Source organism: Dermacentor albipictus, chromosome 1 (genome assembly GCF_038994185.2).
Source record: "Dermacentor albipictus isolate Rhodes 1998 colony chromosome 1, USDA_Dalb.pri_finalv2, whole genome shotgun sequence".
NCBI lineage: Eukaryota > Metazoa > Arthropoda > Arachnida > Ixodida > Ixodidae > Dermacentor > Dermacentor albipictus.
The window spans coordinates 229,698,159-229,717,899 of record NC_091821.1 but is presented as its reverse complement, the minus strand read 5'-3'; the positions used below and the strand labels follow the sequence as shown (position 1 = coordinate 229,717,899).

The 19,741-nt window shown below is 41.5% G+C and overlaps 1 protein-coding gene across 5 annotated transcripts in view; it reads right to left on the bottom strand.

Moving 5' to 3' along the window:
• The window catches only part of kat80 (katanin 80), a 204,711-nt gene that overhangs the window by 75,585 nt on the left and 109,385 nt on the right, over nucleotides 1-19,741 (bottom strand). For all 5 annotated transcript variants that reach the window (XM_070531014.1, XM_070531011.1, XM_070531010.1 and 2 more), the window contains exons 4-9: nucleotides 13,553-13,653; nucleotides 11,178-11,219; nucleotides 6,528-6,611; nucleotides 5,588-5,775; nucleotides 2,489-2,639; nucleotides 293-423 (exon numbers count right to left, since the gene is read on the bottom strand). In XM_070531014.1, coding sequence (XP_070387115.1) covers nucleotides 293-423; nucleotides 2,489-2,639; nucleotides 5,588-5,775; nucleotides 6,528-6,611; nucleotides 11,178-11,219; nucleotides 13,553-13,653 — 697 coding nt within the window. The remainder of the gene's footprint in view (nucleotides 1-292; nucleotides 424-2,488; nucleotides 2,640-5,587; nucleotides 5,776-6,527; nucleotides 6,612-11,177; nucleotides 11,220-13,552; nucleotides 13,654-19,741) is intronic.

The window sequence follows — 19,741 nt, the reverse complement described above, 5'->3', positions numbered from 1 at the left end:
AGTCCCAAATTTACGACATTCTTATAGATTTGTTGGCAGTGCTGCGAATGCGTCCGAATTATGGTATATCCGAAATATTGGTGTCCGGAAAATCGGTCATTGACTGTATTGAGCAATCAAGATGAAAATCTGGACATGCAAGCGAAGGCATTTGAGATGAAGCAGGATCGATTACAATATCAAGTGGCAAATGCTACAAAAGTAACAAATTTATCATTGTGTACAATGTTAAGTGCTTTCGGGCAGGTTAATTACAGCTCCACGCAACTGCAGAAAATGAAGAAAAGCTCACCCTGCTTTGAAAGGGCTTGGGGTAATGTACTGAGGCATGGTAGAGTTATTTGGCGTCCCTCCAAATGGTTGAACCCTATTGAGGTCTATCACATATACAGCAACATTTGTTAAGGAAAATGCTCCAGCAATCTGAAAAAAAAAGAAACAAATTAGGATGTAACTGCTGCAAATAAAATTTTGAAATATAAACAGCATGAACCATTTATACCTTCTGCAACAAGCATGGTGCAAGGTTACCCCTACAAGAGATATTAAACTGTAACGAGTTAAATGCTTATGTATCACAAATACATAAACTTATGTTCTGAATTTTTAAACACATATTTACAAATAATTGAGAAACAGATGGTTCTTGTTAAACGTACATACTCAAGGTAGATGTTCACTTTGTCATTGCTACAAGGGACACATAAAAGGTAGAAATGGGGCTTTGTCTCAACCAAAGACTCGGCTCTTAGAATAATAATATCAGACGTAAAACAGCTTAAATAGGTATAATAAAATATTACAAGCTGAGCATTCAAGCAATGAACTAAATGATTACAATAAAAGAAAATGTTATCTAGCCATAAAATGTAAACTAGAGACTCTCAACACACATGCAAGTTGATCACGCACAAGTAAAGCATTTTTGCAAAGAAACAGCTTCACAATGTCAACAAGGTATATGAGCTGCTTTGCACACTTCCTGAAACTGATTATTTTGCTTTCAGAAGTTGAAATAGTGAATTTCAAGAGGTGCACATCTGCAAGTGATATATGGGTCCACAGATTTTAACTGCAAAAGTTGAAAAAAAAAAAAACTTCATAACTCCACCAATATGGCACTTGTTTAAAATATAAATGTTGTCCAGATCACACAGGGCAAAGTGTGAAGAGCAAATGTGAAATGCCTGAAGAACTTGCATAGACACATAGGTTGGAGCTAATGCTTTCTCCTGCTGCTAGATTTTTGGCTGAAAGACAGTATTTAAGTGAGGGTTGTTCTAAGAACCTCAAAAGGTGCAAATTTTTCTGCAAGAGCAGATGCTTCACAAGTGAAAATATAGGCTGGTCTTATCTGAAGTGTCCAGCTAAATGCATGATGGCTCTATTCCGAGCGTATCAGTGTTGCCACTTAAGTCCATGAGAAACTTGTGATGCAAGAATTTGAGTGAAAGCCCACCTACTATGCTAATATTAAAGCAATGGCGATCTCATGTGTACACTGTATTCTAGAGTGCACATCTGCAGTTTCGGATTCTCCAACAAAATTGAACACTAATAAACTAAATGGTGTGAAGTAATGCGCAGCCAATCTCATCTCAGGCAATTATAACATCAGTTAATGTAACAGGGTGGAGAAGCTAGAATGGTCATTAATTTCAATTCCGACTCTCATTGCCATGTCTTGCAAATGAAACACTTGGGTTACAGCTTCCTTTAAAGTGACCACTGTTTAAGAACGCATGAATGTAATCATTGAACTATGGTAATATATGTGAATGTGTTTATTCACAAATGAAACTATTTAGCACGAACCTTTTTGTATCTTTCGGTATAGCATATCAAACAAATTGTGACAATCTAGGTGACACTGACGGGCACAGGAATAACCCAAAATTGTGTAAACAAAATATACACCTTCCTGGTTACAGGTGGAGGGGAGGAGGGGTACAGACCTTGCCCGGTTATGCCTAAATGTTTACATGTTTATGAATGCTGCTATCAGTATTCAACAGCAATACGAAGTCCAACAAGAAGATAATAGTATGCATTTGAGTCAATAAGATAACTTGCAACTGAACACATAGTGAACTGAAATAACATAGTGAACTGAAAAAAAATTTTGAGCACTAATTCTAACAGACTAGCTTGTAAATGCAGGGCTCTAGAAGTGCACAAAAACTAAAAATAAAGCTATTTTCTTAAAAAAAGAAAAGCACTGTGGCAGTACAGGGATTCTTCATTCCAGTGCATTTTTTTTCACTCTTGGACATCTAGGAAGACATTCAGGAAGGCACCTAGACATCTAGAAGGAAACATTGCTTGAACAATGATAGAGAACGGTTAAAACCTTATATGCTAGATAAAATTCAAGGGTTGAAGCACGGAAATGTGTATGCATATAAGGACGAAAACTAGTTGCAGCTTTCTTCAGATGAAACTTTTTAAAAGGAATGGATCGTATGGAGTAGACCAAATATAAACTCACAAGCTGGTTTTGAGCGATAGAAATGTCAGCCACTCTATTCCATCCCATGACCAGAGTGTCGCATGTTTTTACAGGCTCCCAGCAGTAAACCTTCAGAAAGTCTTCTGCACCACTAAAAAGGCAAGCACCATCAGGGTTGAAGAAGACACACCTGCAACAAAAAACATTAGATGTTATGTGTGTGCAGCTTTTGATTAAAAAAAAGTCCTTTATGAAAATGTATTATTGACTAACTGTCTCTATAATTTAAAGGGTTCTACAAAACTCCTGTATCATGAACTCTCACCCTAGGTGTCAAGATGTGCACAGTGCATCGATATGCATACGTGCAAACAGATTCATAGCACATCCTCTCAACAGAGGCTGCTGCTGCGATAGTAGCGTTTCGTAGAATGCATGCCTCCAGGCTCCTATGCTTAAGGGAGGTAATGGTAAGGCAGTAATGGTAAGGCACTTATGGTAAGGCAGTAATGTTACTGGCACTGACGTATTTATCACCTCTTCGTAACATACGCTAATAGCACATGTCGTTTGTCATCATATTTATAAAATGTATATTATATTGCACATTTTACAGTGAAGGCTTTTAGGCATCTGTACAGCCGTATTTCCTCCACCCCTCAAAAGTCACAGGTCGTGTACCAGTGACAACCCATTACCAGGCCATGGCGTTTTCTTTGACCATGTGTGGCCCTTGTGCCAATAAACTGCTTTAATCCCTTCACAGATTATAAAAAGCTATTGGCAGATGGTTTGTCCAAATGGTTGAGCAGAGCCATGTTCACTAGTCGATTACAAAAACAGAAATTGTAAGTGCGGTTCATGTGCACATGACTTGTCGAGAACCAACGACATCACATATATCCTTATCGAAGAAACTAACAATGCAAAAGGAGGTGGATAGCGAAGGAAAGCCAAAGGAAAAGCTGCAGATAATAGGTGTTACAGAGCTACCTTGAAGGGATAGACAGTTCAAATTCGGATACCCAGGTTTTGTACATCGACAAAAACTTCCTGAAAAATTCATCTATTCTCACAGTGGTGCTACTGAAGATGCCTTAAAATTTTTCCAAAAATAATTTTCAACTGCAAGCTTTCCTGTTCCACAAAGCTAGTTACCACTGACATTTGGGTGATAGCAACTGTACGATTCCAACAAATCAAGGGTTGTGCCTGCCAAATCTCAATCTGACATGTAATGCCATTGCATGACAGCTGCAGTATACACCTAAAGAAGTTTTCTGCAAAGAAAATGCATTTAAAATTTAGAAGTCAAAATAAAATTATCTACATTTACGAGAGAGAGAATTTATTTGAAAGAAGGAAGAGAGGTCGGCCTGAGCTAGCACATTCTCGCCTGATATTCTGCACAGGGGAAGGGAAATGGAAACGTGGAGGTGTGACGAGTGATGATGCACAACAATGAAAGCAAGTTCAACATTCTGTTGACAAGCACTCTGTTGACAAACATTCAGAAATGTCGCCCATGAAGCCACCACCAAGTTCTACCTCATGGTTGCAGTCACTAGTTCCAAGTGAAACTACAGAAAAAGGCATAAAGAAGCAGCTGATCTGCGAGCTTCTCCAGCGTGAACAGCATAGGCCCCCAGAGAAGGCGATATGTAAAGAAAATCTGCAAAGAGCTGCGATAAGTGGCTCCCACACAACAAGCACCTGTACTGGGCTTGTAGTCGCCAGAGTCTGGAGACCACAAGAAATCATGTGCATTGATTCTAGCAGATGCTTCAGCATTTAGCATTTTCTGAACACTTCAGTTCGCATTATATCCATCTCCTAGCTTGCCTGTAGTGTCGCCTGCTATATGGGCCTGTCATTCTTGGCTTCTTGGATACGTTCACAGAGACTGCATATAAATGTGTGTGTTTACAGAATATTCAGCTATATGTGCAGCACCTATAGCAGTTTGTGCTCATGTGATAAACCTCATGGGTCTATGAAAACCGACAAACTTTCCCTTCCTAAATAAAACTAGAAGTCTTGGTGTATTTGTTTGTCAGATGCCGAGTTCTATCAATGGAATAGCACATCACTTAATGTGCACAATTTTAGAAGACGTTCAAGTTGGCAGTTAGCTCTTCGAACTTCGCAACATAATCTCTCACAGTAATATCCTGTTCATACTTATTTCTATGAAGGATCGAAAAGTTAGTTTCTTAAGGAGTATATTGTGCCTTCAAAAGCTCAATTTATTTATTTTCTATATAACTTGCTTTACATACTGAACAACATCAGACAATAAGCCAAAATATTTACAGGTGTGCACACATGACCACATTTATTTAAATAAAATGTAACAAATGCTACAGTGTTTTATGTTGAATTCCAATGGCGGAGTCGGAGCAAGTTTTTCTGCTCGTTTCGGAGCAAGTTTGTTCCAATGACAGAGTGAGGGCGGGAGTAAGGTGTTCCAATGAGAGAGTCGGAGTGGATTCAGAGCAGGAATCACTCCGTGGAGCAGAAAAAGATGCTCTGCCAAAATCGGTGGAGTTGATCGGAACTCTGCGCGACGTATTTTCTATACCACGTTTGTCTGCTGGGAGGCGCCACCGGTCACGACTCGCGAGCAAAAGCTGCTGCAAGCTTGGCGAGATACTCGTTCTGCACTTAAAAAGAAAAAGAAAAAGCAGGTGAATGGCGCTGAAGAGACAAGTGACCAATGCGGCGGTGCTGGGAGCAAACAGCGGAAGGAAATGACAACATGCAAGGTATCCTGGGTAACTCGGCGATACAAGTTCCATCTTGCTCCGGCGGCGCAGGTTGTGTTCCACTCGCGGATTTGGAGGCGTTGCTCTACGCCAGAGTCGAGTGCTCGCTCGCGGAGTCTGTCAGCTGCTCCGAGTCTGCCATTGGAATTCAACATAAGTAAATGCCAGTGGGAGTAACTATGACCAGAATATTTTTATACAGAAGATAATTTGGTAAGGTCAAGAACTTGTTTGACAGCACTGAAAAAGTTGTCACCATATTTAGAAATGCTTCAGGAATCAACATCAATATAATTTATTTATTTTCTTTTGCTGAAGTTAATGAACCAAGTTCATCATCTTGAAACAGAACTGCAGTGAAAGATCACTGTACCTCACAACACCAGAGTCGCCCTCAGTAGAAGAGACAAGATTGAAGTTCTCCAGGTCCCAGAACTTGACTGTGCCGTCTGAGCTGCCACTTGCTAGGAGAAACTCATTGGGGTGAAAGTCGACATCATTTACAGGCCCACAATGGTCTCGAAACTCTGACAGCATTTTGCCTGCAGGTAGGTCCCAAAGCTGCATAGTGAAATGTGCAATCACGGGTGATTCAGGCCAAGAAATCAAAACACCAATACTTGACACATGACATGGCCAGAAACAAACACCTGCCAAAGAGTAAATAAGTGGTACCATGTATTTCTTGCTCAACAAGGCATTCATCTTCCAAGAAGGAACAAGCATAGAGGCAAAGATATTATCTGTGAGACTGCTTGCTCTTTAATGGTAACACCATTGTTCTAAAAAAACAATTTTGTTGTTGTCCCGTTTCAACTTAGCTCATGTCTTTAGCTACCTTTCAAACAACTTAGGTAACTAAAATGTGACCTTGGAAATACAAAGAAAGGACAGTAATAAAAGCAGTTAGAACTTCAGTAACAACTCTGCAGTGGTCCTGATTCTCAGCTATTTAATGTAACTGAATGACTTAACACAAATGAATTAGTACACTCTGGATCTAATGAAATAAGTCAAATACAGGACTTCTATGCCCTGCAGAAGAGAGAACCAAAAATGCATACTGGAAACAACTCAAATCTAATCATTAAAGATGTTCCTCAGGGCACAATTCCTCACTGCTGAGTTTTACACTGCTTCCTTATTTATGAAAGAAAGGACAAAAAAGTAACAGACCCAAGGTTGATCGCCTCTTATCCTCCTATCAAGCAGTTAAATATAATATAGCATTCAAACATGTGTTGGAGAGTTGTGTGTGTGTTAAATATGTAGGTGCGACAAGGTCAGCAAGTGGGCATGTGCTAGCAACATACCTTAACGCTGCCATCTTCACTCCCTGATGCAATCCATCGTCCATCAGGACTGAACTTGAGGCTGTTTACACATTTGTTGTGACCCTGCATAGAAAAACCAAATGGGAGAAACAAAAGACGTGCCTGAACAGAAGTGCACCAAAATAAAATGCAAGACAGCATCCACTAAAAAACCAAGCGATCTTACACTATGGCCATTAAACCCACAGAAGGACAGAGAATGACAAGAACATGCCATTACCATACTGGCTTCCAAATAGAAAAAACCCAAGTTCAAGTCATAGGAGCACTATGAATTGTTTTTGTCATTTACAGTGTCAACTGGAGACAGGACACAAACGTTAAATTAATTTTTAATGATTGACAGGAGTTGCAAGTATGAACAAAATGTATACAGCATAAATATTAAAGAGACAAACAAGGTAAGAAATTAGCGCCACTAACCCTCTGAATATCTCTAAATACACGAGAGCACACTCAGGTTTTGATGATTGTAATATCTCAGCAGTTGTGCGCATGTGCATCACAGACGAGCTTGCACACTCATTTATCAGTAAGTTAGTTAGTTTAATGGGGTTTAATGGCGCAAAAGCAGCTAAGGCTATGCTGCGCCAAACACGAGGTGTTCTAAAATACAGTTTGTAAAGTGAAAGACTGTGTTAATAATCTATATTTTATGTAAAAATCCAGTGTCGTCTAAAAATTTACGGACGTCACAAAATGGGACGAGTGGATCATCGCCTAAAATTAGGGCAGGGTGTAACGGTATGTGTTGTTCATATAATTTGTGCAAGAGTGCTCGTCTGTGTGTTTCAATCTGCGTACATGTGAGTAATATGTGCATAACTGTTAGTGGCTGTTGACATTTCTCGCATGTTGGTGTGTCCTCTTTCCTAAGTAGGTAATTGTGTGTGATGTGTGTGTGCCCGATGCGTAGTCGGCACAAAACTACTTCGATGAACCGCTCCTGATGATAGCATGACTTCCACTCCCCAACTATGGGTTTCGTGAGATGAAGCTTGTTGTCGGAACAACGGTCCCATTCGCGTTGCCATTTTACCGTTAAGGCTTTTCTAATTGCGCGGATGCTATCTCTGTATGGGAGTGTTGTGTTTGTAATGTCTTCGTGTGCTGCCATCAATGCATATGTATCAGCTGCTTCGTTACCCGTTATCCCAACATGGCTTGGGACCCAGCAGAAACGAATTGACCTCCCGTATTCATTAAAAGCCACCATGTTTAAAATGTCTCCAATCAGGGGTTCACACTCAGATTTCAGATGTAGTGCCTTCAGTGTGCTTAAAGAATCTGTGTATATGACTGCATTTGTGTGTTTATCAGCGATAATTTTTTTCACAACAACCCATATGGCGAAAACTTCGGCCGTGAAAACAGAGGCATGTTGTGGCAATCGAATACTTTTTTCCCAATTTTCCGTTATGACCCCCACACCCACGTGTTCTTTCGTTTTGGAGCCATCAGTGTAATATTGCACGTTATTTTTATATTTCTCCTGAAGTTCACGGAATTCTTGTGTAATGTGTTCGCGTGGGGTGTCTTTCTTCTTTAAATGTGTCAATGTCCAGTCACATAACGGTTTAAAATTGTACCATGGGGGCAAACGCTGTGGCTTTCTGGCAACCTCGAGGACTTCGCAAGGAATGTCATAATCCCGGACATATTCCTCATATCGCAGGACAAGCGGTTTGATCATGTTCGGTTTATTTGTATAGTGTAGGCGTGAGTTGCATTGTGCAAGGATGTTGTAGCATATGTGTTGTGGTGATGACTGAATTCTTAGTACGTAGGAAAAAGTGAGGAATGCTCTGCGGTGCTGTAAGGAGGGTTCATTACACTCGACGTATAAACTTGGAATAGGTGAAGTTCGGTAGGCACCACTTGCCAGTCGCAGTCCAAGGTTATGTACCGGGTCAAGTCGTCGGATGTACGACTGTCTGGCCGAGCCGTAAACCACGGAGCCGTAGTCTAAAAGGCTACGCACAAGAGACCGGTAGACACGTAAAAGGCACGTTCGGTCGGAACCCCAGTGCTTATGAGACAGAATTTTAAGGATGTTTAGAGCTTTATTTGCTTTAATCTTCAGTGCTTTTATGTGAGTTAGGAAGTTAAGTTTGGTGTCAAAGGTTACTCCTAAAAACTTATGATCTTGTTTCACCGGCAGTATGGTGTCGTTCAATTTTAGGACTGGATCGCTGTGTAGCCCTCGTTTCTGAGAGAACAAAACAGTAACTGTTTTCTGTGTGGAGAAACGGAAACCATTTTTGTTAGCCCACTGTGTAAGTTTATTCATTGTTATCTGGAGCTGCCTCTCACAGGTTAGCAAATTTGAGGCACGGCAAGCCACTTGGAGATCGTCTACGTATAAGGAGTGCATAAGAGACGACGGTATGATCTTATTAACTGTGTTCATTTTTACTATAAAAAGTGTCGTGCTGAGAACACAGCCTTGTGGAATGCCATTTTCCTGCGTAAATGTATTAGAATGAACTGTACCCAGACGTACCTGAAATGTTCTATTAGACATGAAATCAGTTAGGCAATTTAGCATTTTACCACGGATGCCGAGGTCAGCGAGGTCTCTTAAAATTCCGTATCTCCATGTGGTATCATAGGCTTTTTCCAAATCGAAGAAAACTGCAAGACAGTATTGTTTGTGTAAAAACGCATATCGAATTTCATGTTCTAGACGGACAAGATGGTCAGTAGTTGAACAGCCCTTTTGATATCCACATTGGTGGGGGTCTATGAGGTCTCTTGATTCTAAGATGAATGAGAGTCTAATATTGATAATGCTTTCATATGATTTCGCCAGACAACTTGTGAGGGAAATGGGTCTGTAGTTGCTTGCAGATGTTGGGGATTTACCGGCTTTTAGAAATGGAACTACTATTGCTTTTTTCCATTCTTCGGGCATTATACCAGATTCCCAGATTATGTTGAAAAACTTAAGGAGAGCTTCTATAGATGCCTGAGATAGATGAGCCAGCATGGCGTAGTGGATACGGTCGTGTCCTGGCGCTGTGTTTTTCCCTGCAGAAAGGACTCTGTTTATTTCTTGTTCTGTGAGAGGGGAATTGTACGGTTCTTTTAACGCGCCGGTAGTGGGTAGCTTCTGTTTTTCAGCAGACTGTTTGTACTGTAAGAATTCCTTCGTATAATTTCCTGAACTGGATACATCACGGAAATGTTCGCCAAGTATATCTGCCTGTTCTTGTATTGTTGTTTGTGTGTCTGGACTTGTGAGTAACGGTATTGTGTAAGATGAGTAATCTCCCCGAAATTTCCCTACCTGTTCCCACATGCGTTTAGGCGTAACTGTACTGTTTATAGAGGATACGTATTTCTTCCACGATGATTTTTCTGCCTACCTTCTGATAAATCGTGCCTTGGCTTTGGCCTGTTTAAAGCATAAAAGGTTGGTATAGGTGGGGTGTCTTCGTAACATACCCCAGGCCCTATTTTGAAGCTTTTTGGTTTCTGTGCACTCAGGGGTCCACCAGGGAAAACTTTTTTTGCGCACAAGAGTGGATGTTTCAGGTATTGCCTTTTCTGCTGCCGAAATTAAAACTTCAGTGAATTTCTCATTAATTTCATTTACATTGAGTTCATTTAAACAGACATCTTCAAGTTTTGCATGTTTCATAAAAAGCGGCCAGTCGGCAAGATGTATTTTCCAGCGACGTGGCTTAGCATTTATTGTAGGTAATATGGATGAGAGCTTGATAAATGCCAGCAAATGATCACTTCCATATAAAGAGTCGGGGACTTCCCATTTAAAATCGCTTTCTATAACTTGTATCACTTACAAACTTGCGATTGCCTGTACATCATGACGCGCCTCATGTATGCTCAACACACCTAGAGTTTTCCATTAGATACCTGCAAAGTGGGTGAAAGTGGCTGAAGTCCACCTATAACACTATAAATAAATGCATAACTGATGATGGGATCGAAGGTGTCTTCTAGAATAGCAGCCTAATTTTCAGAGTCACACCATTAGGCGATATTTACACGTATGTTTTTATCACGCCTAAGTCGTTCTTTGAAACGTCTGGCACTTGCATCTTGTGCCAGTTTCTCACATTCTTTCCTTGTGACAGCTAGCACTTTGAGATGGTGTATTAGACTGCACTGCTTTCAGGATCGGTCCATATATTCTGTTAGATATCTCCGAAGTGGGTGAAGTTCACCTATAGTGCCACTGTATTAAAAAACAACACCCTCACTTTGAGAGAGAACGAGTCATGTTGGCAAAACTGTGACATGAATGCTTCTTTCAACTGCCTTCTACGTCCATAATTTTTAACAATAGAACTGACTTTAAGGGTGAAAAAAGATTAAAGCACTGATCAAGAAGCATAAGTTGTATGTGGCACTTTCTAATAGTGAACAGTTACCCCATGCTTTGCTCTAGTCTGTACTCTATGTACTCTGTACATGCTCTATTTCATTTGCATGTCACCTTCTACAACTACTCCCTTGGATAAATAAGAACCGCTTGATGCAAATAAAATTGGAGAGTATCATCAAAAAGTAGCATATGCAAACAGCTTCTGTTTCAAAGCATTTTTATAGTCAAACAATAAAAAATGGTAAAAAAAAGCCATGCATAAATCACATCAAGCATACCTTGTAAGTGTATATACATCCCTTTTTTCTTGTATCCCAAAGCTAGAAAAGAACAAAAAGAGAGCAATTATTGAAACTTAACATGTCGCAATGTACTACATATCTTCAATCTAATTCACATATACAGTAGGTCTTTTAATGTGAACATCAACTTGCATCACCACAGATAAAAAGTAGCCAGTGTAGCAGGATGGACTAACTTTAAGAGACATGAAACACAAATTCATTAACATTCAAGCCATGCAACATATAAGTAACTAGGCCCAGTTTGTACACATGGTATCTCTTGTTTTAGAGCCTATCACCATTAGGGGTTTGCCGAAGTGAACTTAATGTAAAGAAAGAAAGTACTCAATAAAGTAAATATTCCCTACTGATAAACAGCAAACATTAAAGAAGCTACAGAAAAGAAGCAAACCTGGTCCTAAAGGTGGTAGGAGGTATTTAAACAGCACTATAACGTAGCAAAGTACATTGCACTTCTGTGTCATCAACCGTCCATGTGCTAACAGTGTAAATTCAAATGCAAACAATTATCCTATACGTTGCATAGGAGAATTGCGTTGCTCAAAGACAAATGCTACTACTCCTATGCGTTGTTCCATTTCCAGGTGAACCTGGATTTGTAACAGTGGCTTATTACAGATTCTAAGGGGTACACTCAAAACTACTCCATGCTCATAAACTGGCTACAGAGAGGTTAAATGTCAAACTTCCATGTAATCATACAACAGTAATTCTAGTTGGTTATTTCCTGTTCACATTTCAACTTATGCTGATGGTACATTGTTTATGCCTGTGAAATGCTCATGTGAGCTGCACAAGAGTGCATAAAGCAGAATAGGCATGAGCTGCTACCCGACACCGACTTCTAAATGTAGCAGGCTTTGAATTATTAGATTTTACGGCCCACAGACAGTCATTGGGATTTTATCAAAGGTACAGTAAAAAATAAAATGCGGGGTTTAACATCCTGAAATTGCACAGCATGTTATGAGAGGTGTTATAGGGAGGCAGAAAGTTTTCATGCAGGGCAGCATTGCTTTGTACATTCTTATATGTGATGTTTTGTTCAGAGTCTACTGAGCATTAAGTATTCTAAGACACTGGCAAGGGAAAAGTAACAAGGCTGCGAAGCCTTTTAGACTAAAAATTATTACAGTTATTAAATTAAAGCTTTATGCTGTAGCATGAAAAGCTAGTAGTGATGTTTTTAAGCTGCAAGACACTTCACATGCTTAACAGAATGCATCAAGCTAGTACATATGTTACATGATGGCATGTGGCACCATTTCCATGCACAAAGTATCCTACCTAGCCAACTATTATCATGGCCTGTTTCACCGAAGTAAATCTAATCTCATCAGTAAATCTCATCACACCCTCACTATAGGGCTCCGTATGCTCAAAGCATAGTGCCAATGCTTTGCTTGAATATCACTAATGCCCTTTGCTGCAAAAATTGAGTGTACATTGCAACAGTGTAATTATTGGCTGAATTTATGCTAAAATCTTAAATGATGCTCATTTATAGCATGCTGCCATACAGACCTGTCAATGAATACATTGTTGCACCAAAGCATAAATTATTTGTTTTATATACCCAGAAATCTCAATTTAGCAAACATTGCTATTTAATTAACTTCTCAGCTTTTTAGGTTATCCCTAGTTTCCCTAGTTTCCCTATCCCTAGTTTAGTACTATCCCTAGTTTTTATTCAAGGCTATATGGTCTCAGATATCATAAAAGGTTAGCTTCTTTTTTGTTTTGCAGCACAGTGCCGAGTGGTGCCATGGTTAAAGATAAATGAGTGCTAAATTACTGCACAGTTGCAAGTATGGTGGCTGCACTTTGCCAAATTTTTCGAGACTGCACTAATATGAAATGTGACGTACAGCATGACCTAACGTTATAATGTAGAAACCTGCAATCCAATGACTGACACACCACCTGCAGCTTGGAAGATAAAATGTCCCTTTCTTTCATATCTCAGGTGGAGAAAGTCTTGCCTTTTCCATGATAGATAGAATCCTGTTCCTATGCTGGGCTGAACTATGGCTAAACAGTTGTCAGTGTTAAGGCTTACAGTGTCCCTAGATTATTTCAATAAAGTCTGAATGAAACATGCAAATACAATAACAAAGGTAGGCACTTGGAAGTACTGTCACCAAATGGCAGGGAAAGTTCAGCATCAATGAGTAAAAGTTGAATGCAGATAGGATCATGAATTACATAAAGCATCAGGCAGTTGCCTCAGTTATTGATGCAGTACTTAATGTGAAAACACAAAGCGAAAGTGAACAGGGATGTTGGTTAAAACTGTAGCAGATGCATGATGCAGATTATTTGGAGAAAAAAAAATACTCATACAATACCTTTATAGTAGTGTCCATTGACCCTGATGCCAAAAATTCTGCGTGAGGGTGAAAATCCATGCACCGCACATTTCCCTTGTGACCTGCTAGTGTCCGGACCACTGCAATATGCAAAAATACATCAGCAAAGAAATCCTGCTAAGAAAGCTCAAAAAGTAAGTATCACATAACAAGCAACTACATTACGTGCCAGTTATTTGCAATATACAGCAACCTTTAATTTATGCATTGAGCCAATAAGCATACCTGTGCAACTGCACAACTACGCAAGGTAATTCTGGCGTGCTAAATTAATGGCCACTTGCTTCTATAACAAATGAACATGACAAACATGAAATGCATAGAATTTTAAGTTGATAAATATGAACCAAACATCCAACGATATGTCATATCTCTATTAGGGACACTAATACATAAAATTGAATTATGTTTACAACTCTATCCAGTGCCTAGAATAATAATGAAAAATAAAAATTTTTCAACTGCATGCATTTAGGTATGAAACAGACACAGTAACTTAACAACAAAGAAATAAGCAGCACAGGAAACTGACTACACACATGTTGCTGGGCCCATATAACAAGTTTCTAGCCATCTTTCTGGTACATTATCTTTCTCTTTTATGCTACTGAGTGACATTCTAACAAACTGAACGAACTTCCCATTCTCAGCACTAACTCTGCCATCTATGTTGAACTGCTTCATTTCAAGTGAAATTTTAGTTACAATTTTCACTTTGGAAACTTTTAAAAGCTAAGCTGACAACCTACATGCTCACAGTTTTCATGAAGGCTTTACACAGTTCATTCACAAGTCATGACACTTGTAATGTCATGTCAACACTACTAGCTTATGGTGTTTTATTAATACTACAGTGATCTCCTGTTACTGCAACCTAATGGACCGAAAGTTTTGGTCAAATTATCTGAGAAATGGGATTAGCAAACAGTAGTAAAATGAATGAATTCAAATATATTTTTTTTATTGCATGAACTATGTCATCATCGGCAGATTACTTCAACACAGTATAACTGTACATTTCATCATTAGTCAGTGGCCTGTAGGCCTCAACACTATCGTCAAAAGAGACATCAACCAAGGTACAGCGCAAACCACTGTCATCACTGTAATACAGGTTGACGCCGTCACTGTTGTCACCCAGGAAACCAGTAGCATCTTCTGCCAAATTTCCTGTGTTTTCAAGCCTTATATAACCACTGCGCACATGAGGAGGCACTAGTGGGAGGTCGACTAAACAGAAGCAATATGCTTTCACGTTTGAACTAAAGTTTTTTTTACCATATCAATTTATGGTTTTTCACTGGGACTTCCCAATGTGTTCGAATTAAGCAAAACGTAGAATTACACAAAGTCAAATTAATGGGAGTTTTCAAAATGGAATCTTTCAAAATGGAATTAATAAGTGCATTCCAAGAGAATTTATTGTTTTAAAGCAATTAAGTCTTTATGAGCATATAGTGGTCTATCAAACTTGAGAGTTCAACACATTGAATACATTACTCACTGCTTTCTCTTGTTATGAGTGTGGTTGAACTGGAGTCTAGAAAGCATGTATAGTCGCAAAGTCTTCTGCACTTAGAAGAGTATAGACCGCCCTAAAATTTAGGACAATGGAGGCAGATAAAGCACACTAAACAAAGCCACAAGAACAGCTGAATCCACAAGCACATCACTGTCATCATCATCATCATCATCATCATCATCAGCCTGGTTACGCCCACTGAAAGGCAAAGGCCTCTCCGATACTTCTCCAAGTACCCCGGTCATGTACTAATTGTGGCCATGTCGTCCCTGCAAACTTCTTAATCTCATCCGCCCACCTAACTTTCTGCCGCCCCCTGCTATGCTTCCCTTCCCTTGGGTGTGCGTGCGTGCGTTTGCTTCATGAAATCGCGAAGCTTGTAAACGCCGGCAGCGCGACGAAAGAGTATGCAGCTGTGCACGTTCTGACACGTACGTCACATACACCGTGTCTCGAACGCTTTTTGTCGTGGCGCACGATATCTCCGAAAACCGACAGCGTTTGCCAGTGCCAAATGCAAATGTTATCAGTCCGCTTGCGCAACGCGACTGAGGCGTAGTGCTTAGAATGCCGGGCACCGCAAGGTCGTTGAATAGATCCCGTGTATATAACCCCCCCCCCCTTTTTTTTTCTTGAGTCATGCCGTGCCTGAAACCAAAGCGTGACGAACGAACGAATGACTTCGATCGGCCGGGATTCCTAGCTCATAACAGCTGTTAGAAAACAAAAATAATAAAAAACCTTGCCACGCACTTCAACTGCTTTTACTGTAACCCGGTTTAGTGACAGCGCGAGGCCCCGTTACGTACGCTCTCGGTTTCTCGGTCACGAGGGTCGGCAGTTCAAGTGTCGGAGGGCACGTAAACAAGACCGTGAAGCCCAACGGCGCCGACTCCGCGAAGCCTAGAGATTATGCAAACGCTCCAGAAAAGGAATCGTCAGATGGAGATATCACGCTCTTCGCATATGCTGGCTATGTCGTAAAGGGCACTCGGCGTACACTCGCGCGCGTACTCTCACAAACATAAAACCACACACACACACACACACACACACACACACACACACACACACACACACACACACACACACACACACACACACACACACACACACACACACACACACACACACACACACACACACACACACACACACACACACACACACACACACACACACACACACACACACACACACACACACACACACACACACACGCACGCACGCACGCACGCACGCACGCACGCACGCACGCACGCACGCACACACACACGCACGCACGCACAACGCATTCTCATTGAAAATAAAAGATGAGCGATAGGACATACTGCTCTCAGCGGCCAGATCAAACGCAACCGCTTTATGCCACCCATGCTTCAGCCGTTGCGAGAAGGCGCCACGAATTCGAGGGCACACAAACACGACGGCTGCACCAAGGCGCACACAGACTTTAAAAATAATAATAATAATGATAAAGTGCTGCATATATTTGCACGACGATCTCACATTCACGACACCCTCAAAGTGAGAAAGTACGAAAAAAAATTCACCGACGTTTACGACACTCCCTAATGCGAAAGCTGAGCGCAGCTCTATACGTGTTTTCATTGCGCGACATATTGAGGTAAAAAATTTTGAAAGAGATATGTATGTAGCAGAGTCGGCGATCGTGGAAAACCTGATATGCGGGTCAAGCGCGTCGGCTTTCATACATGCCTCGTCGAAGGCTTCAGTGTAATCGCTGACGCTGCGTGGCTTCCAGACAGTACTACACAATTGGCGTCGCGCATACAATCAGATTAGTAAACAATCTCAAACCATGGCAATCTAAACAAGCGCGAGCGAGAGCTGACGCGAGCAGACGACAGTACGCGCGCACGTCACTGAAGGGGCCGCTCTCATTGGTCTCCGCCGTTCGCTGCTCGCGTCTTTCATATACGGCTCCACGTTCGCCCTTCCATCTTTCACTGTGCTCGTTCGCTCGGTTACGCCGCCGACGCTCGCCGCAGGAACGGGCGCCTCAGAAAAAGCTTCAGCTCGGCCCCAACTCCGACACCGCCTATTCAAGTACACGTAAAACGCAAAAATGCCTTAGTGAGCTAACTCCCAGGGCCCATTTTAATTAAATTTGCGGCATTTGAGTAAAAAAGTGAATTCTAGTGACTGTTGGGAGTGGAATTTTGCTATATGGCTTTAATTTTTTACAACGATATTTATATAACTGTGTGTTTAAACATGGAAGCCCGAAGCTAAAAAATTTTTCCCTGTGCACCAAAAACAGATATCGCCATCCTGTCAATTGCATCCATCAGAACATCCAAAGCGGAAAATTTTGATCTAATAATTTGTGTCGTACGTGAATTTGTTACGTTTACAAAGGTCCTGCACAAGTGATACACACACACACACACACACACACAATATATATATATATATATATATATATATATATATATATATATATATATATATACGTAAGGTGGTTTTACGTGCCAAAACCACCTTACGATTACGAGGCACGCCGTAGTGGAGGGCTCCGGAAATTTCGACCACCTGGGGTTCTTTAACGTGCACCTAAGTCTAAGTACACGGATATTTTCGCATTTCACCCCCATCGAAATGCGGCCGCCGTGCTACTCACATATTAGTGGTGTACTTGAGAACCACGTATAATAAATCAAATTTGTCCGCTTTAGATGCGCTATTAGATGCAATTTACAGAATTGCGATATCGTTTTTCAGAGCTACAGTTAGAGTTGTAAACTTCATAGTTTCGTTTTCTGAAGATTTGCTATTTGTGAGAACTTTTATGAAATAAAATAAATAAGAATAAAATAAAAATCTAAATAAAAATAGAAAAGATATCCGCTGCAATAGTCACAAGATTTTAATTTTTCTTTTATATGCAACAAACCTCACCAAATCTAAACGAGAGATGTCTGCAAGTAACCACTATTTATGCAGCCATAGAATGTGCGCAGCCATAAGGGCTGTCACCAAAATGTCCGCCGTGGTGGCTTTAGTGGCTATGGATTTGCCCTGCTAAACACGAGGTCACGGATTCGATTCCTGGTCACGTCGGTCGCATTTCGATGGGGGCGAAATGCAAAAACTCTCGAGTAATGTGCATTGGATGCACGTGATAGAACCACTGGTAATGGATCTCCTATGTGCAGTAAATGTGGTGAGACGCTGACGGTAATCCATGTTTTAGTAGAGTGCAAGATGGTCAAAATTAACTCGGAGTCCCACACTACGACGTGCCTCATAATCAGATCGTGGTTTGGTAAGTAACACCCAGGAATTTAATTAATTTTGCCACCGGCGCACATTATTGTAAGATTTGCGGGAGCTATACGGGAATGCTCTATTGCTTATGCAAGTTGCTCATCACGGCCGAACACCGAGCAAAAAATCACCGTCCAAGCACTCCATAAAGATGGTTAACCAGCGAAGCTGAAACGTGCGGCCCCAGTGTTTATCACTGGGTTAATCCCGAAGGTTCGCTAAACGACGGCTTGGTTGGCTGCCGGATCCTCGGTACGCAATTGCTGCTTGCGCACGGCAGCACGAGCCTGTTCTTGTCGCCGGGCTGCAGCATTGGCACGGCGTAGACGAGCTCGTTCCCGGTTCTGCTCGCGGCGTTGCTGATCGAAAGGTGCCTCCTCCTAAGGAGTAAGTATGACGCGTGGCCTACCCATTTCGGAGCCGGAAAGAAACTGCTGCGCGCGCAACGAGAGCAACGACATCACTACTGGCACAGCCAATCGCGCGCCTCTATTTTCTTTTTTCGCGCATGCGCATGGGGTTGTGCCGGAGGAGTTTTCGGCGTACATGCGACAGACGGACGAATCAGCTAGCCATATAAAGCTTCCCTGTAATAGCGTCGCAAACGAGAAACGCAAAATGTGAACTGCTACGAATTTGCATGCAACGAGCGACGCTTCCATACACATTCCCCGATTAAAACTACAATGAAAAGTGCAGTACGTGAGGGCGAGCAAACTATGCCCTGGCACGTGCTCCTATCTCTTACACTATAGGAAGCGTATCGAGTATCCCTTCCTGCTGCCCTTTTCGCCCTTTGTTACGAAGGCGCTAGACGTGCCATTGTAAATTTATTGCATAGCTACGCTTATATGCTCAGAGAGATGGTGCCTGACGCTCACCGCCTGTAACTGCAACAGCTGCATCGCATCAGAGGCCCTCCAAAACGCACGGCTAGAGGTACAACCACCGCATGGAATACACGTGCCGCAGTAAGTTCGCGGCTGTCAATTGCGAAAGCAGCACTCGGAAGCGCTTCTCTGGGAAGCGATCAATGCGGCTTGGGAAACCGCCGTCGTGCTCGCTGCGGCAACTCGTTCAATCTCTGCCCCCGCTGCTAAAGGTATGCGAACGGAGCACTTTTAGCGGCATAATGACATCGTGAGTTATCGAAATCTGAACTTTCGGGTGTTAGCAAAATGGGAATTGTTTAGCAGCTGCAGATCGTTGCTTGATATGCAAAGTGGCACGCACGCTGAAATATCTCTCTTCCTCCATCTGCCCGAGCGAGCTTTGTAATTATGGTAGAAAAGTAGGGGCGAGTCAAGAATGCAGAGGCGAGTGTCCCACAAAGGGAACGTGCATACATGCGCCTG